The 27,587-nt window shown below is 40.6% G+C and overlaps 1 protein-coding gene across 1 annotated transcript; it reads right to left on the bottom strand.

Moving 5' to 3' along the window:
* Positions 1-64: 64 nt before the first annotated feature.
* On the bottom strand, positions 65-27,400 carry LOC127429337 (heat shock 70 kDa protein 4-like). Its single transcript, XM_051678310.1, has 19 exons — positions 27,094-27,400; positions 17,855-17,912; positions 17,615-17,755; positions 17,245-17,367; positions 16,049-16,148; positions 14,259-14,392; positions 13,756-14,000; positions 13,484-13,560; positions 11,945-12,096; positions 9,450-9,556; positions 9,223-9,356; positions 7,368-7,549; positions 5,671-5,763; positions 4,697-4,855; positions 3,258-3,383; positions 3,071-3,178; positions 2,849-2,968; positions 2,607-2,768; positions 65-1,273 (listed from the first exon to the last, which is right to left on the bottom strand). The coding sequence occupies exons 1-19, from the start codon at positions 27,198-27,200 to the stop codon at positions 1,076-1,078; spliced, it is 2,526 nt and encodes an 841-aa protein (XP_051534270.1). The 5' UTR covers positions 27,201-27,400; the 3' UTR covers positions 65-1,075.
* Positions 27,401-27,587: the final 187 nt, after the last annotated feature.

The following is a 27,587-nucleotide window of genomic DNA, read 5'->3' as shown; positions in this document are numbered from 1 at the left end:
GCAAAACATGTCTTAAACATTGGACCATTTCACATTCATAAATTAAAATGGATTGAATTGCAACTTTAAAATACCTCCAAATTATTTTATTTTAAAGACAGATACCAGTATGTACATCCTTTTGCCCTTTAACCCCATAAAGAATTGTAAGACACCCTTGCGCCTCTAACACATGGTCCAAGGAGCAGTGTTATAAACAACATTCAAATAAATTCTTTTTGTATACCAAAATTAATGGTTTATTATATAATCATCATCATTATTTGTGACTGGAATGGATACCAAATTAGTCTCCACCATTCACACTGGTTGCAGAGTAGAAAAAGAAACAAAAACAGAAACTCCAGGGTTTTACCTGAAAGCAACCACACATAGGCCATAGCCACAAAATGATGCAACATTTACAATGAAATACTGCGTAACAGTAACTCAAATCTATTTCAATATACAGTGCAGTTTACGCCTCTGTCTCTAGAATTGTTCCTTCTGCAATCATTGCGGTTCCTCTGTTTAAGTGCTTCTTTGCAAAAATCTGGTGTTTGGAAACCCATTTTGGATTTTCAGATTTAAATAAAAACCACATGAAGTTAATCTAGAAGCATGAAAACTTCAAAACCAATAAACTTTGCAAAAAGTAGAACATAAGACACATAATAGCTATAAAAAAAGTTTCTAGTCATGTAGTTCTCCCAGTCCATCCCTCTTTATAATTCCTTCAGCCTTCAAAGTAACCAGAACTGTAGATGTTTTAAAGCAATAAAGAACAGGTTTACATCCTGTAACATGTTTTTTCCAACTTGATGAAAACAGACAAAACAAAAACAAAAAACCTGCCCATTGGATGTCTATGTATCTTTTTTTAAATAGCAAAAAAAGAAAGCAGCAATCATGCCACCAACTGCAAGAGCATATTTGCTGGAGTAGGCAGGCAGCGTCACCAAAATCAATCGGGTTGAGATGCTTTTTGTTTGAATGCTTCTGATTTTTTATCTGAATCCAAACCCAGAAGCATTTAAGAGGCATGAGAGAGGCTAGAGGCTGGGGTGGAGAGAGGAGATGAGCAGGCCATGCTAACTTAGTCAATGTCCATTTCGGGAAGCTTGGCCTCTGTGGTTTCTGGGTTGACTTTGCCCTTCTCTGGGCTGCCCGGTTGGGCCTCTGAGCCCTCCTGTCCATTAACAGGGCCATTCTGTTCAGCTGTCTTCTCCTCCTTGGGAGGCTCTACTTTGGGCTTAGGTTTGGTGACAATATGATTGCAAGCAGAATACAGCTCCTGTATGGTATAAACATGTAGACAAGGTGAACATACAGTTAGTAAAATAAAAATAAATAACATTAAAATCTTAACCCCTTAAAGATCCATTAAAATCAAAAGTCTGCTGCTTTTAGTCCTTATCTATTAGCTTTAAGGCCATTTATATGCTAGTATACTTCTAAACATTTCCAAAATTCATTTCTCTCTTCCGGCTCAACAGACCCAGAACAATTTATGACTAACTTACTGCATTTATTTTGTCCAATCAAATGCTTTAAAGAATGAGAACGCACCCTCCCCCTACATCTAATCAGCGCGTCTGGCTGTTCTACCTGGCAAAGATCATGACTTCAAAGGGCACTTTGAAGGGAGCACAATCCATGCTGCAGGGTTTTTCCAAACATATTTTCCCAATAAAAATCACTTAATTTAGATCAGTAAGATCATCTTTCGGTCCTCAAGGTAAGTCAGTGGAAAAGCAGTCAGACTTAGGTAGATCACTTTCCCAGCTCTCTCCGACATGAGAAGCATCTGGTGTGTGTGTTGCTTTGGGCTGCGATGTAAACTAAAGCCTATTGGCTGTTTTTAAAAAGGCAAATTTTATGGACCTACAGAGCTGAGATATTCGTCTAAAAATCTTTGTGTTCAACAGAAGTCATACACATCTGTGTCAGTTTTGAGGGAAACAGTCAAAAGGTATGAGCTAATTAGTTTTTGTGGCTATTCGGGGCTTACAAAAGCTGTGATCTGAGCAGATGTGAGACATTCTTTGTGGAATTACAGAGACCACATTTCTCTCCATGATTTTTTAGAAAAACATTTGAACTATGGTGTTGTAACAACATAAACTGCTAAGTCGCATTTCTGAGAATGAGAGCTTTTATTTGATCTATGACTTGTCTATTTTAGAACTATATGAAAAACGAAATACATTAATATTCATACATCACCACAGGGTGGTGCACAATTGGATCCAGGGACTTTTAGATTTTAAGTGTAAACCTATTACACATTCCTATTCCTATATGTCAAGGTGTTTGAACTTCTGGTTGCATTATGGGCTTAACTTCTGTGCAAGTATTTTTTACTGGCTTTACATGGTTATGACATTCTACCATACTAGTTTCAAGTTAACCTATATAATGTTCAATTCTTGTGGCTACTTTTTAAATGTATTGCATCGCCCCATAGACCTCCATTGTAACTGCATTACTCTAAATGCAGTTTGTTTGTTTATCGTTTTCGAGTCAAAACTATTTTCTGTTGTAATCGACAGCATCAAGCTTAACTTGTATTGAACCTGGAAAATGTCTTTAATTTTTTTATATTGTCTAATTTTGCAAGTTTGTACCCTTGTTTTGGCCTCAATCTCTTGGGCTTTCACCACTGGGTCCTGGCTGAGACTCTGTTTGCTCTGTAGGTTCATTTTGTTGTTCATCCAGGTCATGGCTTCATTCACTTGCTTCTCCACTTTCATGACCTCCAGCTCTTCCAAATGATCATACAGCTCATCCTAAGTTTAGAGATAACAGGAAATTAATGCAAATTGTATTTAGATTTTAGCAGCTTTCAAATTAAATAACTGAATGGTACCTTGGCCTTATAAGCTTCTACGATTTTCATGTACTGCTGGATTTGCCTTCCGAGCTCCTCAAAAGCTTTTGGTCGCTCTTCCGCCTCAATATATCTGCTCTGAATAGGCTCGCCTAGTTTCTGTGAGCAAAGGGTTTTTGTTAGTTTAATCATTCGTTATTTTATACGTTTAATGGATAGCAGTATCAAATTTAAACAAATCAGTGCTGCATCCATATTTACCTTCAACTCTGCCAGTTTGTCAATGTACACTTGCTTTTGCTGGTCCTCTCCTTCTTCATATAACCAGTTTTCTGTGTCCTCCAATTTTAAGGAGAAGGAATCTCGGTCCTGAAAAACATTGTTTATTCAATGAAACCCTTCACTCGTTATCTGGATGGATAAAAGCAAACGACTTTTGGACACTTACAGCCTCATTTACAAAGTTCTCCAGCATTCCATGCAGTTTGTCTCTCATTTCATAAACATACTCCTCCACACAGTTCTTGGCATCATTCCTTTCTTTCTCCAGCTTGTCCTGCATGATCATCTTCCCCTGTACATGAGAACACAAACACCTAATGTCAGAAACCAAATACAGAAAAGGCAGCTGGGATGTTTGTGAGAGGCAACTGGAATGGCAGACAAGTCTGACTTTTGTTATTGAAGTTTAAAAAGCAGGTAATAAAATGCACTGATGCACTTATGTTGAAAAAGACAGTATGTATTCAAATGCAACTTTGAGTGGACATGCAATTTCTAGAGCAATCACCAGCTTTTAGGAACAAATGATTAACATACATTAGACTTTTTCATTTTTAGAAGAAAATGTGAGTGATGGTTAAAGTATTAAATTTAAATAAATTAAAGCTTATTTAATAAATTAAAGTGCTTTGAAATTTGCAAACAAATCAGAAGTGTTCCGTTTTGATAATTCATTAATTTTGCACCATGCATTTTATTGTAATCGCTAAAAACATCAAACTGATCAAACAGCCATGTGTCATATGTCACTGGAAAGCTCTCAAAGAGAATACAACCAGCCTATTGGTTTTACTCACAGACAAATATATAGTGAGTAATAGCTAAGTTTAATGTGAACAGGTGTTGCTTATATACCACGTTTCCACTTATAACTTATAAGCAGAAATAAACAGAACATCACGTCATTATTTAGAGGAGGTGATTATCTATCAAACAAGCCCACACACACACACACAAGGTAATCAGATGCATAGATCATTAGATAATTGACACAAAGCACAATGTGCACACAGTATCTGGCATCTTGCAATTTGGCTGAAAGCACGTTAGCTTTCCTGGATCAGATACTGTCATCGGAAATTATGTGTCATTGAATGCTAAACCAATCAGATTGTGTTCAGATTGTTCCAACCGGTGGTGATAGTCCTCCATATTTGGGCAGAGAGACATATGATCACTAATTACATATGGCCACCAGGAGATGGTGCCAAGTACATGACACACTCAATGATGACTCAAATGGCACAGAATTAAACTCATTCTGTGAAATCTCATTCCTAAAATCATGTCTTCATGCTATGCAAACATTTAGTCATTGTGTTTGCATGTATAATTAGTTCTTATGTACAAAATAAACAAGGGAAAAGTTTAAATTATTTTTTGTGGTAATCAACATTATGCCACAAATGCTGTCGATTGAGCTTAACTTGTATTGAACCTGTAATATTCCTTTAACAGCATAGACATAAAAGTAGCAATAACTTAACACCGCATAGACAAATATAAATCCACAAACAGGGACAAATAATTCTATTTCTTCTACCGTGCAATAATCAGGAGTCAATCACTGCGATGCAGTCATGTTTCTTGAGGGATGTACAGTACCTCATTCTCCACAAACAGATTAAGCATGTCTTTGGCCAGCTGCCAGTGCAGGCTGTTCTTGATGGGCAGCTCCACTGTCTTTGTCTTCACTTTGGCTTTCTTGGATTGTGAAGGCTGGTCGTTCTTCTTCTCTCCCTGTTTGTTTTCTTCTGTTGAAGTCTGAAATTGTTTGAGGTCACAGTGAATTATCCATTTTACTTTAAATGGCATTAAACGACGGGTATTATAGAAGGTGCAGGGGTTTAAGATCAGTGTAAATCATTAGGCATACAAAGCTGAAATATGGCAATTTTGGATGGCACTGCACAACAAACAGGCTGAAAACTTGCATCATTTATTTAAAGGTGCACTCACCTTTCACTCTAACAAAAAGCAACATTGCAAAGCAGAATGTAAAGTTTGCTTTCGCTTGTGGAATAAATTAATCATGGGTTACGGTGAAAAGCACATTACTACAATGGCATCGGTAACTGAAAACTTGATAATGCTTAATGCTGCATTAATACCACTAGGTGTCAGTATAATTCTAAGATGACTGCCATATTTGCCAGTGCAACAAACAAAATTACTAAGTGCATGTGGTGGTGGGGGCGTGGTCGAGGGCCAGTTTGTGAATGGAGAGCAAGTTCGGGAGAAGAGAGGATTATCACCTGTGGAAAATTATTTCTGACAGCTGTTTTGTGTTACAGTGAGAGCTGTAGGGATATAAAGGAGCAGCCAGAGTCACAGTGGAGGAGAGAGAGGAGCTAGAGTCCCGAGATGACACTGTCTCTTTTCAAGAGAACATTTATGTTGATTGAGCAACAGAGTGTTTTGGTTTTGAGTGTGTGCGCTGGAAAGCGACCTGTAATAAACGAAGCTAGAGTGTGAGCTGGATCCAGCTTCCTCATTTTCCCTTGAGACTGACCTGAGACCTGTCACAGTGCACCTTTAAATACTATGTTTTGTGTCGGTGGGCAAGTGTATACACACACCTCCATGTCTTCAGTGTCTGATTTCTTGTCAGCATTTTCTTTCTGATCATCAGCTTGAGTCTTCTGTACTTCTTGATCCTCTTGCATCTTGTTCTTTTGGGGGCAAATATGATAAATGTTCATAAATCTTATTACTAACTTTGTGGTCATTGAAGCTACAGAATACTTCACTAAAGGTTAAATCCCAACCATGGTCAATAATGGTGATAAATACAAACACAAAACAGATGCATGCAATAAATCAGTCAAAACTACAGTTTCAATTTTAAAACATTTTCTTAAATCGACAACATTTAACATTAATGAAAAATGATTAATCAATAACAATAACAAACTGTAAATGGTAAACATCTTAAAACATAAGACATATTTTTCTTCAAAAAAAAAAAAAAAAGTTTTATACAAAGTTTGATTTTTGACTGACCAAGCATACTAATGCAAATTTGAAAATGTCAGCATCAGAGAAAATTCCTTATTTTAGGAGGAACTGTGAAAACATGAAACAGCCACCGAAGTATGTGCATGTGGCCTACTGATTAAATATAATTTAAATAAATGCACTTAAGAAATTCAAGTACTATCTTAAAAGGATAGTTCACCCAAGATTTTTAGAAGAATATCTCAGCTCTGTAGGTCATCACAGTGCAAGTGAATGATGACCAGAACTTTGAAGGTCTAAAGAGCACATAAAGGCAGCATAAAAGTAATCCATAAGACACTTAGGGCTTAAATATTGATCTGTTCTCACCCACACCAATAATATCCTTTCTGAAGATATAGATTTAACCACTGGAGTCGTATGGATTACTTTTATGCTGCCTTTGTGTGCTTTTTGGAGCTTCAAAGTTCTGGTCACCATTCACTTACATTAAAAGGACCTACAGAGCTGAAATATTCTACAAATCTGTGTTCAGCAGAAGAAAGAAAGTCACACATCTGGGATGGCATGAGGGTAAGTAAATGATGAGAATTTTCCCTTTTGGGTGAACTAACGCTTTGATATATTTTCAGTTCATTCTATGTTTAATACATACATGCTGTGTTTTAATTAATTTACATTAATTTACTTTTAATGTATTTACTGTTAATAATAACTTGTTTAGAAGAAACACATTTGAGTTCATTAAAAATTCATGTTGTAGAATTTCTTTTCTCTATCTGCTGGCATGATTAATGCATTTGAGCTTAAAACAGATTAATCAGTGATCGATAAGCTTAATCAAATTATTAACGACCAATAATTGATCATCGATTTTTTTAAATACCACTTCTCCACTACCTGATTAGATTGAAAAAGGAGTCCTGAGAAATCACAACTGTCTTTAAAAAAATGTAAATAAAAGTGTCAGGGGAAATTCTCTCTGGCTATCAATCACTTTGCTTGTATGGTTTGTAGACACAGAGGATGGGGTTTTGGAGAGAGGGTGGGTTACTTTATTTAGCAAATGGCAGAATTTGCATATAGAACTTTTATGTTTTAACAATTTGATGACTAAAACCAGGAGAAGTTGCTATCTACAATCCAAAACACACCAAATCTTTTTTAATTTTTAGCAACTTTGTGTTGCCATTATATCGGCCTATCTGCCATCCTGCTCTCTAGGAATCGGCAAAACTCACATCGGTTGATCACTAGTGTGGAGCATAAACCAAGTTTAAAAAACCATTAGTCATTGCGTCCACAAAGATGTCTTTACCTCATCCTCCTTGCCAGAAGTCTCTGTCTCCATGGGCTCTTCTCCTTCAGCAGATTTCAGGACCTCCACCAGGGAGGCGCTGGACACGCTGAAGACCCCGTGCACATTCACACGTACCTTCACCTTCACCTTTGAGCTCTCACCTGATGGCTGAGGCACCACTTTCTGGATGTTGAACTGACCTAAGGGCAGGCAAGAATTACGATGAATAACAGAAGTCAACCTGAAACAGCATTCCCAGCCCAACTTCCATTATGTGGTGTTTTTCACAGTGGAACAGGATATTCAATGAGAATTTCCTGGATTATGAAAAGGGGCCATTCCGAACTGGAGTTTAGCCGAAATGAATGTGACTTTGCGGTGGACTGTGGAGGATTAACCTCCTCCTGAAACACTGCTGGAACAGTGACTGGGATATGGAGCCTGAAGTTCAGCATAAAGTATTTCTACTAGGGCTGCATGATAGATCAAATTTTGCGATATATCGCAAATAAATTTATCACGATAAGCATATTGTCAGGGTTGCAATATGCACTGTGATATTATTTGAATGCATTAATCTGATCAAAATAGTAATTAGTTGCAGCCCTAAAGCCTTCCCATTGTTCAGAAGGCCTATGCGCTAAATTAATTACTGCACATAGAAATAAGCAATATGAGCAAAGATTATATGTGGGAGTAATGGAGATTATTATTTTAAGGATTTATGTAATTGAATTTAGTAAAATAAAAAATAAAAAATAATAATTTGTAAGATTAATGCCCATGTTAGCAGTTCAGATATGTATTTGATTCAGTAATTGGTTGCTTTGTTCTTTAGTTTGATTCTAAACAAAACATACTGAAAAATAAGTGATTATTCATTTGCTGTTTATTGCCGTTTTTTCCAGTACTGTCTATTTTCTGCTACAGTATAATTTCCTATATGCCTAAAATACTTTGTAAACCCTATTTAGCGCTTAACAAATAAAACATTATTATTATTAGTAGTAGTAGTAGTAGTAGTATTACACATATTGTAGGCCTACTGTTGCACTGCACTTAAGCAAATAAATGCATGAAAAGTTAGCCCATCATAGCGTTCAATGCGTTTGCTGCATTTGTGTGTGACAAAGCACAAACATGTTAGCCAGCCTACTTATAAATCATGTAACACCGTTTTGTGTCAGGAGTTTTTATGAAACGGGGTCTTTAATTTACCATCCTATATACTGTATTTTCACTTACATTTATCTCTGCAAATTCCAAGGGATGATGCTTGCAGAGATAGTGCTTCGTGTTTGAAGTGTTTCCTGCCTGAGCAGACACTTTCTTGCGACTAACCTGACAAACTGGGTAACTGAGAAACATTGATGATGCCTCGTGTGTCTTTAACATACCCAAAGTATTCCCACCACTACAAATCTCAACTGCTTTAGTGGGGAAAATAAAGGTTCAGTCTCCAAAATGTATGTGCGCTGCATTTGCGACACACACGCGTCACCTTTAAAATGGATTGACTGTCTTAATTGAACTGATTTGGATTTTAAAAATTCAGAAAAATGACTTTATATTCATGCAGTACCGTGAATGAGATGTCAACGTTATGAAGACTGTATGTTTTAAAACCGAGATAAACAGTGAAACTGCTACATCCCTAAGTGACACATGTGGCTCTTCAGTTAGTGAAATTTTGATTTCATAAAACATACATCTGCAAAGCTCTAGATGGCATAATTTTTATCTTTCTTTAGAATAAGCATTACCAAAATACTAAAATTCAGCCCGGGAAGTTTCTGAAATTTAGTTGATTTGACATGGATTAACTCCAGTTAAGCACAGCAAAGGAGAGAAGTTCAATGGCATACCAACATACCTATGGTAGGATCGGGATACGGCAGCTCTTTTGGATTGTTGTAGTAGGCCTCCAAAGCAAAAGGCTCCCTCCGGTAGAAAGTCAACACTTTAGAGAAGGGTGCTGCATGATTCTTTTGAAATACTTCACAATCACTGTAGTGAAAGACCATTTAATGTGACCATTAAAACGGTGAACTTTAAAACAGACAGAGTTTATCAATGCTCATAGAGATATCAAGAACACACCTAATGCCTTCGTCAGCCGCCGAGTTCCATTTTAGAGAGATGGGGTATGGGACAATGTCTGTGATGGAAAACTCACGCACTTTAAAGGCAGGTGACAGAATCGCACACTGAGGAAGAACAAACATATACAGTGTGAGTATATTTGCATTAATAGAAGACACTAGATATTGTTATTCTGAGCAGTGACAGAAGTATACACTCCATATTCATCATCTGATTGAAGAGAATGTGACAGAGAATGAATCAAATACAAGAACAATAATGAAATGTTAAAAGGAATGCTTCAAGGGAATCAGCCTCAGCTAAGCTGCAATCACACTAGACGATTTTTCCAGCGATTTTAAGATCCAAGCTTCATTTACATAATCATCGGTCAGTAGGTGAGCGATGAGCTTCTTCTTATACAAACTAACAAGATGTCATGCTGATCTGAACATTATTTATCAGCGATCGCACTCAGAGGCATATCACAAATGCAGATTGTAATCCAAAGTGATTCTGTCGCCAACTGTTTTTCCTGGCGTTCTCCTACACTAAAATGACTAGAGGCACTAGAGTGTGTTTTTATGGAAAGTAATTTCTTTATTCACTGAAAGCTCCATGTTGACATACACGTTCTATGGAAAGCCTCGAGAGAATAAATACACAATTATTCACAAGGTAAAGTTACACCATGAATCACATCCTAAATCACGCCATTACAATTGTCCATGTTCACGTGGCACTGCTGTTGATATTTCAGGGAGCTCCACATGTCAGGGAATCAGAGAGTCAGGGGGAGACGTTATGTCTGTCACACCTCCACCTTTTTGTATCGGCAAGTGTAACATAACTCTGCCTGAAGAAAGAGATCTCAGCAAAATACCTTGGCCAAAATAGAGTTGTTTGGAGTCTGCTAGTGTGAGGCTGGCTTTGGGGAACTGAGTGCTAAGGAGTGTGGACCAGAGATGAGGACTCGAGTTAGAGACTCGGACTCAAGTCGCATTTTAATAGACTTCAGAATCGACTCCAGACTCTATCTAAAATGACTTTTAACCTTAAAGGAGCAATATGTAACATTGACATCATGCGTTTAAAATGGGTACTGCAGTCCAAATTCAAAATATTAGAGAGTTGTCTCCCCCGCCCCCTCCTCCCCAGACTCGAAGCTCACGCAGGTTGCCAGGTTGAGGACATGCAACAGGAGCGAGCAAGCTGACAATGACAAGCGACGAGCCTTACACTGTAAGTTGATCAGATAAATGTATATGTTTGCAAATTATAAACCAGCTCATGTGGTTTTTTTATAACTAGCATAGCATTGTGGTTGCCCGTAGCATTGTCATACTGGAGGGTCATGTCAGGATAAGCCTGCAGGAAGAGTACCACATGAGGGAAGAGGATGTCTTCCCTGTAACACACAGCGTTGAGATTGCCTGCAATGACAACAAGCTCAGTCCGATGATGCTGTGACACACCGCCCCAGACCATGACGGACCCTCCAAATCGATCCCGCGTAACCTCGGTGTAACACTCATTCCTTTCCCATAAACGCAAGTCAGACCATCACCCCTGGTGAGACAAAACCACGACTCGTCAGTGAAGAGCACTTTTTGCCAGTCCTGTCTGGTCCAGCGAAGGTGGGTTTGTGCCCATAGGCGACATTGTTGCCGGTGATGTCTGGTAAGGAGCTGCCTTACATCAGGCCTACAAGCCCTCAGTTCAGCCTCTCTCAGCCTATTGCAGACAGTCTGAGCACTGATGGAGGGATTGTGCGTTCCTGGTGTAACTCGGGCAGTTGTTGTTGCCATCCTGTACCTGTCCCGCAGGTGTGATATTCGGATGTACCGATCCTGTGCAGGTGTTGTTACACGTGGTCTGCCACTGCGAGGATGATCAGCTGTCCTTCCTGTCTGCCTGTAGTGCTGTCTTAGGCGTCTCACAGTAAGGACATTGCAATTTATTGCCCTGGCCACATCTGTAGTCCTCATGCTTCCATGCAGCATCCCTAAAGCACGTTCACGCACATGAGCAGGGACCCTGGGCATCTTTCTTTTGGTGTTTTTCAGAGTCAGTAGAAAGGTCTCTTTAGTGTCCTAAGTTTTTATAACTGTGACCTTAATTGCCTACCATCTGTAAGCTGTTAGTGTCTTAACGACCATTCCACAGGTGCATGTTCATTAATTGTTTATGGTTCATTGAACAAGCATGGAAAACATTGTTTAAACCCTTTACAATAAAGATCTGTAAAGTTATTTGGATTTTTACAAAATTATCTTAAAATACAGTGTCCTGAAAAAAAAGACGTTTCTTTTTTTGCTGAGTATATATATATATATATATATATATATATATATATATATATATATATATATAAAAGATCATACGTTTAGTGACTCGAGACTTGACTCGGACTTCAGATGAAAGACTCGTGAACATCTCTGGTGTGGACAAACACATCCTGCAAATGGACAATTGACTGGCAAAATAGCCAATGAAATGACAGAAGTGCTGACCTGTAGTGCACATCCTCTGGCCACAGCCTCGTCCGCATTCAGTGTCATGCTCAGCTCCTTCCCAAAGAATTTGCTGATTCGCTCTTTAACGGCTGGAATTCTGGAGGCGCCGCCTATGATCTCCACCGCATAGATGTCCTCTTTCTTCAGCTCTGGGTGTAGGGAAAAAAAAAAGCATTTAAGTTTCAGTAGAACAAGTGACAAGAGGGAAAAGTATGTGCCAGTGTTTCCTGCACCACTGTGTAATCTGCAGCACCACAGCAAATTTTTAAGTTGTGAGTTTGCAGTCTGAATTGAATGAGATGAAAACACTGGGTAGTGCAAAATAATTCAAAGAAAAATAGACAAAAAAGTCTTTCTATTGTGTTGTCGTGCTGGCTGCACGCAAACAGACTAGTGTAGTCTGATTTGCAAACAAATGAATTATGAGCCACTTCTTTAAAAATGTCATACATTTTCCTATCCCAGTTTAATATGCAGAGTCAACTATAAGGAAGACATTCGTAGGTTGATTTCACTGAAAAGTAGGGTTGGACTATCTACTTTCGGATCCTTAGGGTTCCAGATTCGGACAGAACAATGTACCCAAAATACACTGACAGTGTTTCCTACAGCACTATTCAGTGGCACCACTGCCATTCTACTGAATCTACAGCACAAAACATGCTTTGAGACCAGTGTAGTCCGATTCCCAAATGACTGACACTTGTGAGCCGGATCTTTTGAATCTATAGCACGACCAGTGTAGTCTGATTCCTGAACGAATGACTCTTGTGAGCCAGACCTTTTGAATCTACAGCACGACCAGTGTAATCTGATTCCTGAACGAATTACTCCTGTGAGCCAGGTTCTTTTGAATCTACAGCACAAAACAAAGTGCGACCAGTGTACTCTGATTCCCGAACTAATGACTTTGAGCCAGTTCTTTTCAGTCTACAGTGTGAAAAAAAACACACAATGCGACCAGGGCAGTCCAATTCCCGAATGATTGACTCTTATGGGTCTTTTAAATATACACTGCAAAACATACAGCACAAGCAGTGTAGTCTGATTCCTGAACAAATGACTCCTGAGCCATTGTGAATCAAATTATGTGAATCAAAAATCAGTCGGAGTGGTATAGAAGACTGTTTGATATCTTTGAAAATATTTTTGCAATTCTGTTTAGCGACACTTGTGGCACAGCAATTACACACTTCACCTTTAATTTATTGGACAAAAGACTCAAGAGCTAATGAGTTATCAATTTGAATGTCTATTACTTGCTGAATCTGCTAGAGCAGTTACTGAATTAACATCTGACTCACAGACTAGATGTTTATGATAACGTGTAGTTAAAGATACACACTCTAAAGAGTTTGTTGTAAAAAACAAAACCATAAAACAAGTTGAACACTATTCTTTACATTTAAAAAAAAAAAAAAAAAAAAAAAAAAGTATTGTTTCATTTATTATGAAGTTTATAGGGGCATGCTCACCCCCATTGTATAAACTGAATTCAATAGGAAGCACTGGTTGACTCATTGAATGTGTACTCACTGGTCTGTTCCATGACGCTGCGCAGGGGACCCTCCACTTTGGCCAGCAGCCCCATGCAGAGCTCCTCAAACTTGGCTCTGGAACAAGAGAGTCATTATGATATTATTAGAAGTGGTATTTTTAAGATTGAACTGCTTGCATTATAATGCACATGCATAGGATAAACACAAACATCTCCCCTTTACTGCAGAGTGTCTAATTTCCCCCGTTGACACTTAGTGCCAGATTTAGCTGTTGGCATGCTGTTAACGTGGTTGCCCGTGGTTACTAACCTGTTGAGTGTGCCAGTGACGTCAATGTCGTTCATGAAGCATTCAATGTTGAGTGGCAGGTCAGAGGAGTTGGCACTCATGAGTTTTTTCAGCTTCTCGCACTCCTGATAGAGTCGCACTAGAGCGCGGGGCTTCGAGCGCACATCCAGCTTGTACTTCTGGCCAAATTCCTCACAGAAGTATTTGACCAGCACTTCATCAAAGTCTTTACCGCCCAGCTCATGGTCAAATGCAGAACCCAGAACCTTCAGAAGTCAATCAACAATAGATATTAAGGATTTATTGCCCAAGTTTTGGTACACAAGGAATAATCATTAGTAATGTGCAAAACTAAAGTCAGTGTTAAAAAAAGTCCTGTGTAATTATGCTGGTTTAAGGTCATATCCACCATACACGTTCAATAATAATACTGTTTAATAATAATAATAATAATAATAATATCATCATCTGGGAAGAATTAACATCATAATGTGCATGATCAATTTAGACAAAAACAGCCTTACCTTTAACTTCCCCTTGTTAAAGGCACACGCAGAGACCTGGTAACTCGCATGGCCAACATCTACAAACACCACAGTTCTGGGCTTTTCTTCAGGGGCCGGCAGGTCCTGCTTGTAGATCCCATATGCCAGTGCAACTGCAATAAAGGTGGAACACATTAAACCACAATGCTTTTGAATTGTGTCTACATCCAAAAAGGAATTTACCTTCCGTTGAAGCACTCAGATCTCATTTGTGCTTGTGCGCACTCAAACGCTGTGATTTTATATGCTTTTTATGGCACTTTTCCACTGCACGTTACAGTTCGACTCGACTCTGCTCGCTTTTCCACTGCAGTTTAGTGCCGTCTCAACGTGGATGGGATTATAAGCTGATTGTCATAGTTGCGCCACCTCTACTGCCGTGACATCATCTTAAACGCGACACAAACATTACTGACCATAAACAGTAACACGACCGCTAGCTGTTAGCTACTAGCTCATTGTGCTGCATAAAGCAGTTTTTGCATGTTGATTCTACACAAGTGTAACAGTTAAATTGGCCTGTTTTAGAAGCAAGCTTTCCAGTAGCTGGTCAACTAAATAAAGTGAAGCTTTCAAGCAGAATATAGAGTTAGCGTAACAAAACGTACCATCCTCCATCGTGGACTCCAATTACGCTGAGTCCAGGGCACTCTCCCTCCCATTGCTCGCCAGTCTATTGGCATAGATAGTGTCCACTTGGTCGAACCACTTCCACTTCTCACTCCGGCTGTTGCGGTCCTTGATGGTTCTGTAGTCACTTAAATTATTATTATTTTTTTTTTTTTTACTTTTCCCTACACTGTTGGTAGGTTCAGTGGTAGCCGTGTGCGGCCAACAGCTGAAACACTTCCTGAAAGACTTTTTCGTTTTGCGTCGTTTCGTTCGTCGCTAACGAGAGGAACATCTGCACCTCGTTTGTTGACCACGGTGTGGTTTTGCGCAAAGCCATTTCTTTTCACAATTCGAAAGTCACGTGAACAAATGATATTGCTGTCGCTAACTTTAAAACTAGCGGGTTGATGTCCCGTGTCGCAAATCCAGTGATGCTGGTAGTGACGATTCTCTCTGACCAATCAGTAATCTGCAGGGTTTTGACATCACATTTAGTACAGGCTCGGCTCGCTTGGATCCTCGACTGAGGTGGTACTAAAAAAAGTACCAGGTACCATCCACAGTGGAAAACCCCCAAAAAAGTGAGCAGAGTCGAGCTGTACCGTTCAGTGGAAAAGCCCCATCATTAATCCTATTTGAAGCTTAAAAGCATAATTCACTAACCACTTTTTTGTGCAGAAAAGTATGGAGCCACTTAGAGGAAAGGGAGGGAATTTTTTTCTGAATTAGTTTTGCGTTCGCTTGCAAATGCAATATCTTTATCCAACCCTTACGAAAATTAATCATTCAACCATGGTATTTGTAGTAAACCAATTAACCACAAAATTGACCATGGTTTTACTACAGCAACCAAATGTTATATTTATGATATTTGTGGTAAAACCATAGTAATATTTAAGGAAAACCAGAATTGTGGTAATAAAAACATAATGATTGTGGGAACCCAATATAATTGAGGGAACACAAAACTGCAAATGCAAAAGTATTTCAGAATATAAATTCCCTCACTGTCCTCCAAGTGGTTCTGTAGAAAACAGCAGGATATTCTGCGTAACTTGTGTTCCACGGAAGAAAGAAAATACTACAGGTTTAGAATGCTATGAAAGTGAGTGAATGATGACCGAATTTTCAATAAGCATGTTTATTAAGGGGCTTACCTGCTGTAGTGTCATTCATGAGTCTAAGACAGTTTAGGCCTGCGATCTGCGCAGCATCCATGACTGATCTTCGCTCTGCATCAGTATAGAAGCTGGGAACCTACACAATTACATGGGACAACCAAATCCACCTTAACCAGTCTGATTGTTCACATTTGTTACATAATAATTCCAAAAGCTAAACATTTTTTTTTAACTTTATGCAAATGAGAAGTGAAAATGCAAACCAGCAGCCAATCACAGAGCACAACACTTCAGCGTTTGTCCTAAGCCTTTCAAAATCTGCCAATAGAGCTGGATCTTCTGGTGAATTTAGTTGGCTACTTAAATCACATCATCACAAATTAATTTTATTTAATACAGATTCTTGAACTTTAGGCGGTATAGAGCGTAAATGTGCCCTCACTTTTGCAGCTATCTTGGTTCTGGAAGTATTTTTCCCATTCTTTATTTCCCATAGGGATTTCATAAAGTATTTCATAAAAGCGCTCTAAGCCATCTAACCAAACCAACCAGCTCTGAGGTGAATCATAACGCTACAAACTTTCATTTGAAGCAAAAAAGTATTTGAAATTCAGACAAAAAGACAAAAGGTACAAGCCTGTGTATTTAATGTCTTTAATGAGGGAATAAACTACAATCCCATGTAGCATTGCGAATTATGAGAAACACAGGAAAATTTAAAACTATTGATTTAAAGTTGTTATAGATATATAAACAATATATTTCAATTATATCACAATATATTCTGATTCTGTAGGGAGACCGACTTTTTTTGCATCAGGAAAGGGGGCGGATCTCTTCTGGGCTTATTTGGTGCACTTTGTTGACCGTGAATCTCTGATTGGTGGATCTCTGTTCAGGATTATGGGTTGTGTAGTTCTTCATCAGAACTTCAGCTTCTGAAGTTGAAATAACGCAGACTGATGTCTTTAACAGAAACATATACTTTCAATTAACAACCTCAGATCTCACGGTAGGTCTATCTTTAAAGGTTTACAAGTTTTCATTAATAATCAGTTCCCCTATGGAAAAAATTAATGGGATTTTACTTCTGGATCCTTATTGTTGCGCTGTATGGAGCAGATTTCTACTGCGCCACTACAGTGTGAACGCTTCAGCCAGAGTTAGAACATAATTCAAAAATGAAAGTGTGTGAACCATATTTGAAGCTATTTAGTAGAGAAAAGGCTTACAGATATGACACAGTCTGCCACAGGTTTTTTGAGTGCCGCTTCAGCAGTCTCTTTCAGCTTGGTCAGCAGCATGGCAGTGACCTGCTCGATGCTGAACACCTTTTCCTCCTCCATATACATGACCTGTGGGAAAGGAGAACACTGTGACATAGCGAAATCTAAAGAGTCTAATGGGAAATTCCGGAAGATTCAGATTATCATAGCATCATACAGCATTATATCATACAACTGCTGATGCTGAAGTGAATCATTTTAAATATATTTCTAGAAGTAATATTAATTTAAGTATAAAACATTTTAATGTGATTTAACACTGACTCTTGACAAATCTGTAATGACAGTCACATCAATAGCAGCTGTATAAGTTTACCTTGATGCCTGTGGTCTCCGTTGGCATCTGAGCGAGATCGTAGACCAGGCTGGACTTTGCTGACTGGACATATGGGTCACTGAATGCCCTGCCATGGAATCGCTTAAAACCTTGCACAGTGTTCTTGCAGTTTGTGACCACCTTGTTTGGTAAAGCAGAAATGTTATAAATTACTACTACTGTCCACTACTATTCAACGCAAAATGAGTTTCTGCACTAGTTTAGAAAAAAACAGTTTACCTGGCTTTTGGCAGCTGCTCCAATAGAACGATTACGAGGACCAAACGATACAAATGACCTGGAAAAAGTACACATTACAGCAAAATAACCTTTTTTATCATCAATCAACATGCTATCATATTTTTTCTTATCTTTTTTTCTTTTTATCGTCTTTGTTGTCATGTATTTATCTTTCATTGTAGCTCTCTTAAACTTTTGGTCTGTTATGTGTTCAACAGATCCATGTTCAATGGAAATTATTTATCGTTACCTCTTTGTACATATTTAAAGCATAATTCCGAAGTGATCTAATGACAAAATTGAGCAAGTGGCAAAATATCAGTATTGGCCTATAAGTTTGTTAAAATCGATAAAAAAAACAAAAAACAATTTAATATCGGTGTATCCTTATTACTTTAATACCTGCCGTATCTGTAGTGATAGACCAATACACTCACTGAGCACTTTAGGAACACCTAAACACCTATTCATGTGATTAACTAATCAGCCAATCGGTGCAATGCATCAACCATCAGAATGGGGAAAAATGTCATCTCACTGATTTCGACCGTGGCATGTTTGTTTGAGTATTTCTGTAACTGCTGATCTCCTGGGATTTTCATGCACAACAGTCTCTAGAATTTACTCAGAATGGTGCCATAAACAAAAAACATCCAGTGAGCAACAGTTCTGCGGATGGAATCACCTTGCTGATGAGAGAGGTCAACAGAGAATGGCCAGACTGGTTCGAGCTGACAGAAAGTCTATGGTAACTCAGATAACCACTCTGTACAATTGTGGTGAGAAGAATATCATCTTGGAATGCACAACACGTGGAACCGTAATTGCATAGTAATGTCGTTACGTAATACGACATTGCGTACTAACGCATATGGGGAGTGCCTTCTTATACGACCTAGTTGAAACCTCTCTACAATAAGGCCAATATTCTAATATTGGCTATGGTGTTTGAGCCCTGCATGTTTTGGCCGAAACTGTCCGCTATAAAAACAGGTGCACAAACACCATTTCCTCAGAATTTCTGACTGACAACAAAAGGAGCACGTCGCTCGTGCCTCAAGAAATCTGAGTTTTGTAGTGCGACTAGCATTCGCAATGTCTCGTTCCCTTCGTCTCAGGTAACCGAGGTTACGTATGTAACAGAGACATTCCCTTACAACTCAGTACACTCGACATTGCGTAGTAACGCATATGGGGAACAGAATCCCATCATGCAGCTCTTCACAACATAACTTCCCAGAGAGGAAACATGGCGCCACAGTCTTGTGGGACGGCGACCGACATGAGTATACCGCAGTGAGTGATCCTCGTGTTGGCCAGGAAGGGAGCACTCATAATGAATATATGAACTATAGTCATATAGTATGAATTAACTCCTTATGAACACAGTCGGGAAGAGAGTTTATTTATAATCAAAGTGCTTGTGACTTTATGGTAAATTATAATGGCCTGAATGCAGGCAGTTGTGTAAAAGATGGGGAGCCCGTACTTAAAGGGAAGGGCATAAGTATATATATATTTGGCCAATGAATAGCAAGTGCTCTAAACAGAGGACTTGAAGAAAGAGACATTAAATCTAGGTTGTAAAACCTTGTGAATGTGTTTTGAGAGGACCATCCTGCTGCAAATCATGTCTTGTAAAGACACACCATTCATCCATGCTCATGAGGAGGCCATGCCTATAGTTGAGTGTGCTTTAACACCAAATGGGCAAGTCTTACCCTGCGACTCATAAGCCAGGGCAATTGCATCAACAATCCAGTGAGGAAGTCTTTGCTTAGAGACAGACATTCCTTTTGTGCATCCTCCATAGCATACAAAGAGCTGATCAGACAGTCTGAACTGGCGTGTACGCTCAACGTATGCGTGTAGTGCCCGCACAGGGCATAACAAATGCAATTATTGTTCCTCATCCGATTTAATGGAGGGGGGAAGAAGGTCTGAAGGTGAACAATCTGCACTTTGAAGGGCGTGGTTAGGACCTTGGGTACATGGCCACTGTCAAACCCAGGAAAGGCTCTTGAAAGACCAGGGCCAAACTCCAGACATGAATTGTCGACTGAGTGCATGTAGGTCACCTACCCATTTTACTGAGGCCTGAGCCAGCAGTAGTACGGTCTTAACGGAGAGCATGCGCAAATCAACTGAGTCCAAAGGCTCGAAGGGGGGCCCTGCGAATGCTTTTAGGACTAAAGTTAAGTCCCAAGTCGGGACTGTAGACGGCCGAGGTGGGTTTAATTGTTTTGCTCCTTTAAGGAACTTAAGTCTAAATCATCATTGCCTATAGAGGCGCCGGCTTCATGTGTGTGATACGCAGATATAGTTGCCACATACCCTTTGAGCATTAACAGGGTGAGTCCTGCATCTAATCGCTCTTGAAGAAATATTAGAATTTCATGAATGGGGCAGTTTACTGGATCCTTGCCATGTAAGAGACACCAATCAGTGAACACCATCCATTTTAGCGCATGGAGGCATCTCGTGGATGGTGCTCTGGCCTGTAAAATGGTGTTCATGACTGAACGTGTCAGGCACGTTACACTAAAGGTACACTAAAGGTTCTGGCACGTGTAGTGCACCCCGTTCAGGGGCCACACATGCAGGTTACACAGCTGGGGATGCCATATTGTGCCTTGTGCCTGAGAGAGGAGATCCCTCCTCAGCGGTATTTCCCATGGCGAGCTGTACAGCATCTCCATCATTTCTGGAAATCATGGCTGGTTGGGCCATTTTGGTGCAACTATCAGAACAGTTTCCTTGTCCTCTTGGACTATGCATATGACAGAGTGAATCAGGCATAACAGGGGAAATGCATTTTTGTGTTTTGCTGGCCATTTGTGTGCCATTGCGTCCATTCCCAGCAGAGCTTGGAACTTCGAGTACCAGAGGTGACAGTGGGCATTCTCCACTGAGGCAAATACAGTTTGAGGATGAAGTTTCCATTCGCCCAGCATTACCCTTTGGCGTGACAGTTGGTCCGCGCCGTAATTCAGGCGGCCTGGGACATATGTCGCTCTCAGTGAGATGAGATAATGCTCGCTCCATAGGAGGCGGCGACGTGTCAGTCTCAGTGGCGGTGAATGAATTCCGCCTTGGCGGTTTATATATGCCACAACGGTCATGTTGTCTGAGCGAAGCAGGACATGACAGCTTGCTATTTCTGACTGAAAAACCTTTAAGGCTAGAAATACAGCCAATAGCTCTAAGCGGTTGATGTGCCACGCCCTTCTCGCACCTGTCCAGGAGTCCATTGCACACTGCCCCCCAACCTGTGTTGGAAGCATCCGTAGTCACCACTTTCCTCCTGACAACTTGCCCCTGCACGACACCTTGCTGGTAAAACGCAGGAGCTGTCCATGGTGCCAAAGCAGCTATACAGTGGCGGGATATAGTGATGTGCATGCGCCCTTGGCACCAAGCATGTTGTGCCACGCGGCAGCTTCAGCCAGAACTGAAGAGGTCTCACGTGTAAGAGACCTAATGGGATGATGGCAGATGCCGCCACCATAAATCCCAATGCTTTCTGAAACAGCTTCAGTGGAAGTGTTCTCCCCAGTTTGAACTGAGACAGACACTGTAGAATGGCCTGAACATGCCCGCTCTTAAGGTGCGTGCGCCCGATTGTGGAATCGAGGCGGACTCGAACGCGAATCTCAAAAACATCCTGTAGTGTAGTACAATTTGGATATGAAAGTACGCATCCTTCATATCTATCGATGCAAACCAATCGTGTGGGCATACATGTGATAAGATCCGTTTCCGAGTAATCATTTTGAATGGGCGCTTTGAGTGCTCAATTTAAATGTCTCAGATCCAGGATTGGCCGAAGTCTGCTATCTTTTTTTGGAACAAGAAAATAAACGGCTGTAAAACCCTTTTTGTGCTTGACAATTTGGCAAAATCTCTATTGCGTTTTTCACGATGAGATTGGGTATTTTGACTTGTAACACTGCCGCGTATTCGGGTGAAACCGTGGAAGACAGAACGTCATTAAAACTGGGTGGCTTTTTTTGCACCCATTCTGAAATACACGTTAAGGCTCGCCATGTGTCCGCATAATGGAACAGAGGGCAATTCAGTTTGTTTACCGTATGATGCGTCGCATACTATAGTGAAGCGGTTGCGCATAATGTGTGTGCTTTGAAGAGGAAAAGGACTCTTTGAGAATGTGCGAGCATCTTGTGCATTTGCAACGAGTGCTGTATTCTTTTTTGCACTTATTGCATTTTTTATTGCATTTATTTGAGTGCAAGACACAGAAACAACATTTTGAACAACAATATTCCTTTCCTGGCAACCAGTAGTGGGGAAATGGGGAACAGAGTTTTGTGTCTCTAATCGAGCCTTTTTAGGAGCAGACCCAGAGGGAACCACAGGCTCTTCTTTCCGCTTCAAATGGTTGTGCCCATCAGAAGCGCTTTTGCTGCAAGTGCTGATACACAGGTACCAGTGAGGCAGCAGGTATGGGGGCATTTTAGTCGGGCACTGGCTCGAAACAAGAGCGAGGGAGAACCGGCTGTGATGTACTCCGTTTGGGCATATAGTGTCTCATAGCCTGACTGCTGCTGAGTCGCAATGTAACGCTCATCAAACTTATTCACAGAGCCGCCAAAGAGGCCGGCTGGAGACGCTGGAGCATCCAAAAAAATTGCTTTTTCCTTATTCGTTTCTGTGAGGGTCAGCCATATATGTCAATTCAGAACTGCCAGGTTGCCCATGGACTTGCCGATGGCCTGCGCAGTGACTTTCATGGTATGCAGCGCTAAGTCTGTAGCAGTGCGGAGCTCTTTGAATGTCTCTGGATCGAAGCCGTGCTTGTCCATTTGCCTGAGGAGCTTGGCTTGAAATACCTGGAGCACCACCATTGCGTGGAGTGCTGATCCAGCTTGTCCTGCCACCGAGTAAGTTTCCCGCCAGTGCAGATGTTTGTCGACATGGTTTGGAAGGATGTATGGACCGTGATTTCCACGCCGTTACTCGCTGGGCAGAGGTGTGCCGCTACTGCCTCCTTCACAGGGGGTAATTGGGCAACACCGTTTTCTTCCCCGTGATCCACATTAGAGAGGATGGGTGCCGAGAAGGGTGCGTGCCAGGACTTAGAGTTCGTTATGGACTTTGGGGAAGAATGGGGTAGATTTGCGGGACACTGCCGTTTGATGGCGTCCGGACTGCAGGAACCATTCATTGAGGCGAGACTGTTCAGGTTCCTCTGGGGGAGACCACTCAAGGTGAAGCTCTTTGTCCACCCCTGTAAGGAAGCGGAGCATCTCCCTGTCAGTGGTGCATACACATTCCTCTCTCTCGCTGGGGGGAGGGGCTGCAGCATCATCCACTGACCACTCGCCTAATGCAGCGAGAGACATGACTTCGTCATTATCATCCTCAGAATCAGAACCATTGCACGAGACGAGGCTGCCTGCTCTTTCAGAAGGTCGGCGCTCGTCTCGCACATAGCGTATCGGAAAACATACGCTTCGGAGAGATTGAGGGGCTCGCGGGGCGTGTGCCGCCACGAGGATCACCTCAAAGTCATCCTGCTCGACCTTGTGGCCCCGCCGTGCCTCCTCGTGTGAATCCTCGGGTATCACAGAACAGGTGGGTGGGAGGGCGCGTGAGGCTAAATCGTCCCTCAGAACGAGGGCGATTCGCGAGCGAAGCGTCTTGAGACTACTGCCCTCACAGTGAGGACAGTCTGTCTCCATGAGAACTGTGTCTGCGTGGGTGCGGCCCAGACAGAAAACGCAGCTCTCGTGCTGTTCTGACGGCGGGATGTGCCTCTCGCACAAGGAACACCTACGGAACGACATCTTTAAAAAGACGCGAACACGTAAGTGGCTCTTTTAGATATATAAATATAAAATGTATATACATTTATATTTATCACACAATTGTTTTGTAAGGATACACAAACTCTGCCGAAGCGCTGCAGGGAATCAGGATGCTGATACCCGTTCACCAGCGAAGAAATTGAGGAAATTGTGTTTGTTTGTGCACCTGTTTTTATAGCGGACAGTTTCACGTCAAAACAGGTGGGGCTCAAACACCATAGCCAATATTAGAATACTGGCAATATTGTAGAGAGGTTTCAACTAGGTCGTGTAAGAAGGCACTCCCGTATGCATTAGTGATGGGAAGATCAGATCATTTTACTGACTTGGATCTTTGAGTCTCGTTCAGCAAAATTAATGAGTCTTTACTCAAGTCACAGGCTATGCATAGCATATATGGCTGTCACCTGACAAAAGAACGAACAACTCGGACCAGATGACTCAGGAGGTGAACTAATCATTTCTGTGGCTGTGTCTCATTTGAAAGGCTCCGTCGTCCGGAGGTCGCATTTCTCAGCCGCATACGTCAACGAGGCTGTCTCGTTCCAGAAAAGCGAGTAGGACACTTCGAATGCAGCCTTCGAATGCGACCTTATTTCACGGGAATTCGGAGGATGCATGAGGTGTATCCTTCATGGGCACTCACAACCCACAATTCTTTGCATCAACGGAAAAACAAAATTATGCCAATTTGTCCATAAATATGATGTTCAAATGCAAGGAATGTTAATTCCCAAGTTGAAGTACCTCAGTAGATGGGTGCAGAGTATATAATATGTATAATTATATTAATATATAATTAAAGTATTAGACTAAAAGTACAACTATAAAATCTATTTTCTTTTCTCTTTACATCATTATAACTCTCCTAAAATTTACCTCATACATTTCCTTCTAAACAGACTTTGTTACCTTCTCACTCAAAGTGCTCCTGCTTGTTAAAGAGTGGCGTGCTGTCATAGCAACCACGTTACGTTTTGTTTCCGTTTGTCCTACAAAGGCCATCTCTTTTAAAGGAGACCTATTATGCCCCTTTTTACAAGATGTCATATAAGTCTCAGGTGTCACCAGAATGTGTTTGTGAAGTTTCAGCTCAAAATACCCCAGGGATCATTTATTATACCATGTTGTAAATGCCTCTTTTTGGGTGGAATCAAAAACACGCTGTTTTCGTGTGCGTCTCTTTAAATGCAAATGAGCTGCTGCTCCCTGCCCCCTTTCCGTAAGAGAGCTGTGCCTTTAAAGCTCGTGCTTCGGATACTATAGCAACAACAAATCAGAACCAATATGACTGACACTGTAAATACCGGAGTTCAGCTATATATGTATGAGCAACCATAAATGACGCAAAACATAGGCATTTTGAGTTTGTGATAGTGCTTCTTATGTAGAAAATCACTTCCTGCCCTCCATCTGCATTTCATGCCACAGCAACGCAGTGACGTGACGTCATGTGCAAACAAGCTATAATGACATAGCTCTGGTCTCCGTGAATACAATCAGGGACAATGGTAACTTTAGCTGCATTTGCCGTGGAATCAGCTAACGAGCACATTCGGAAAGGCGATTTGCAAACATTCACAAAATATAAAGTACGATACTTACATCTTCAGGATATAAAGCTGGAACACGAACAGTTGGTACTGATCCATGCTTGAGAGTAATATTTTTTTGAAAATCCTGCTTTATATTGACCCTCATTCACAAAGCTGTCCGGTGTAAAATGATTTGCACAAACATGCACAAATTTTGGTATGTTTTGGGGCACATTTTCTTCAAAAACAAAACTTGTCCAATGCATGTTCAGTGGTTCTGATGCCGGGAGTTCATTAAGACTCTTATGTTCACTTTTACAGCCAACAACAGAACACTTATGACGCTTACGAAGTTGAGACATTATTCTTCTCAATGTAGCTGCTCCAGCGCAGAAAAAAATGGCGGACTGTGTGTCGATCACTCAGGGGAGGATCTATGATAATAGGGTGGAGCCCGTCACCAGTCGTGGGCATGGCCTGCTCTAAAGTGACGTCACTTTAGAGCGGATACGAAAATACGATACGAGAGCGGATACCAGTCATTTTGAGACATGTTTTTAATCATGTTTTTGATTAATAGAAATATAAGAAAGAGGAGTGGGTGGACTTTTAACATTGTAGAGTGGTTGTGTACACACACTGCCGACTCACAATTATGTTCAAACACCATGTAAAATTGAATTTTGCATAATAGGTCCCCTTTAAACGAGGCTTGTTTAAAGGAGGATGCTCGGTATACTGCAGCCTTCAAAGGACGCGTCCTATCTAGCATGCAGCCTTCGAAAGGAGACACAGCCTGTGTCCTGTGTGTGTGCATAGCATGTATGGCTGTCACGTGACAAAAGAACAAACGGAACAAGTGATGAAAGGTGAACTAATCATCTCTGTTTCCTGTACAGCGCCTATGCGGACAAACGGCCAACCCAAAATGAACGAATCACTCTTTGAGACTACTCGTTCTACTGAGTCGAATAAAAGATTCGTTCAAAATGAACGAATCGTTCATGAACGACCCATCACTAATATGCGTTACTACGCAATGTCGAGTGTACCGAATCGTAAGGGAACTCTATTTTAGTCAACCAGTACTTATCACAAAAATAATCTGACAAGTGCTTGGAAACACTTAAAACTCTTTACAGTAGTTTATGCACATCAACATTTAGGCCTGCTCTATAAATAAGTATTAGACAGTGTCAGTTTACCATTATATTAGCTTATTTATTAATGAAACTATCAGTAGTACCTAGCCAAACGTCAGTCAACCTATTATCTTAAGTAATTTCCTTGGAGAAACCACTATTAACACCAGTCATCATTTTCCAGTCCACGTTAAACGTAATTCAAAGGACATATTTAATTTGATAATAACAATAAATGCAGAATTGCGTGTTTTGTGGTTCTGTCGGTTGCTAGAATGTTCCTGAGGGCGTGACGTCACATCAGCAGCAGGCAGCACGAGTCACGCTGTAGCATTCAGCTATCTGTCCACAGCACGCTCCAATCCAACCAACATAAACAACTAAGATTACCAAGATTTATTTAACGTTCTCAATAAGAATCTATTGTACACATACTAAGCATTAAAATACTACAGGAAAGTATTTAGATCCAAAGTAAGTGTCTTACAGGGGGATACAGTCTAAAGTCTCATCTCATCCTACTTTACATAATCGAAATAAAATTCTGTCAAAAATAACGGGGAAAACATTATACAAAAATAAAGCCAAAAATGTGTTTTATTCGCATTCCACATATATTTTAGGTCTCATTGTGCCAGGCCAGTTTTGAAACAGACCAGAAGCACGTGCAATGTCAAAATACAATGTAAAACATATATGAAACAACTTAACCCAAATGAGACAATGTGACTTACGGTGTACACCGGTCGCTATATTCGTTTGCTACGGTCTCTATTCCACCGGCTCGAGCGACAGCAACATAACAGCTCTGGAAGCCCACATCAAATCCCACCACTGACATCTTCACTGGAGATCACGAGTACAACACGGAGAACTATAGCACGGAGTGTCTTTTTAAAATACAGTAGCTACGGAGTGGTGTAGTGAGGATCTTTTATTCATAAAACTCAGGTTTACTGCGATTTCATAGTTCTCGCCTGTCCACTGACTGAGGTAATGCACACCGGCTCAAGCTGAAGTTCACGCGAAAGTCCGCGGATTTATCGCGAGACTTCAGCAGTTCTAGACGGCTCTGGAGCTTTCCTTGTATGACGTAGCACTGACGAGAAATCCAGCCAATGAATAGACCTTTTTCACGGACTGTGATGACGCATTTCCGCCTTATGTAGCAGCGTAAATCTCACATATTTCTTTAATATTATACATTTTTTAAATATTGAGTGTAATA

Source organism: Myxocyprinus asiaticus, chromosome 38 (genome assembly GCF_019703515.2).
Source record: "Myxocyprinus asiaticus isolate MX2 ecotype Aquarium Trade chromosome 38, UBuf_Myxa_2, whole genome shotgun sequence".
Classification (NCBI taxonomy): domain Eukaryota; kingdom Metazoa; phylum Chordata; class Actinopteri; order Cypriniformes; family Catostomidae; genus Myxocyprinus; species Myxocyprinus asiaticus.
This window is presented reverse-complemented; position numbering and strand designations above follow the sequence as displayed.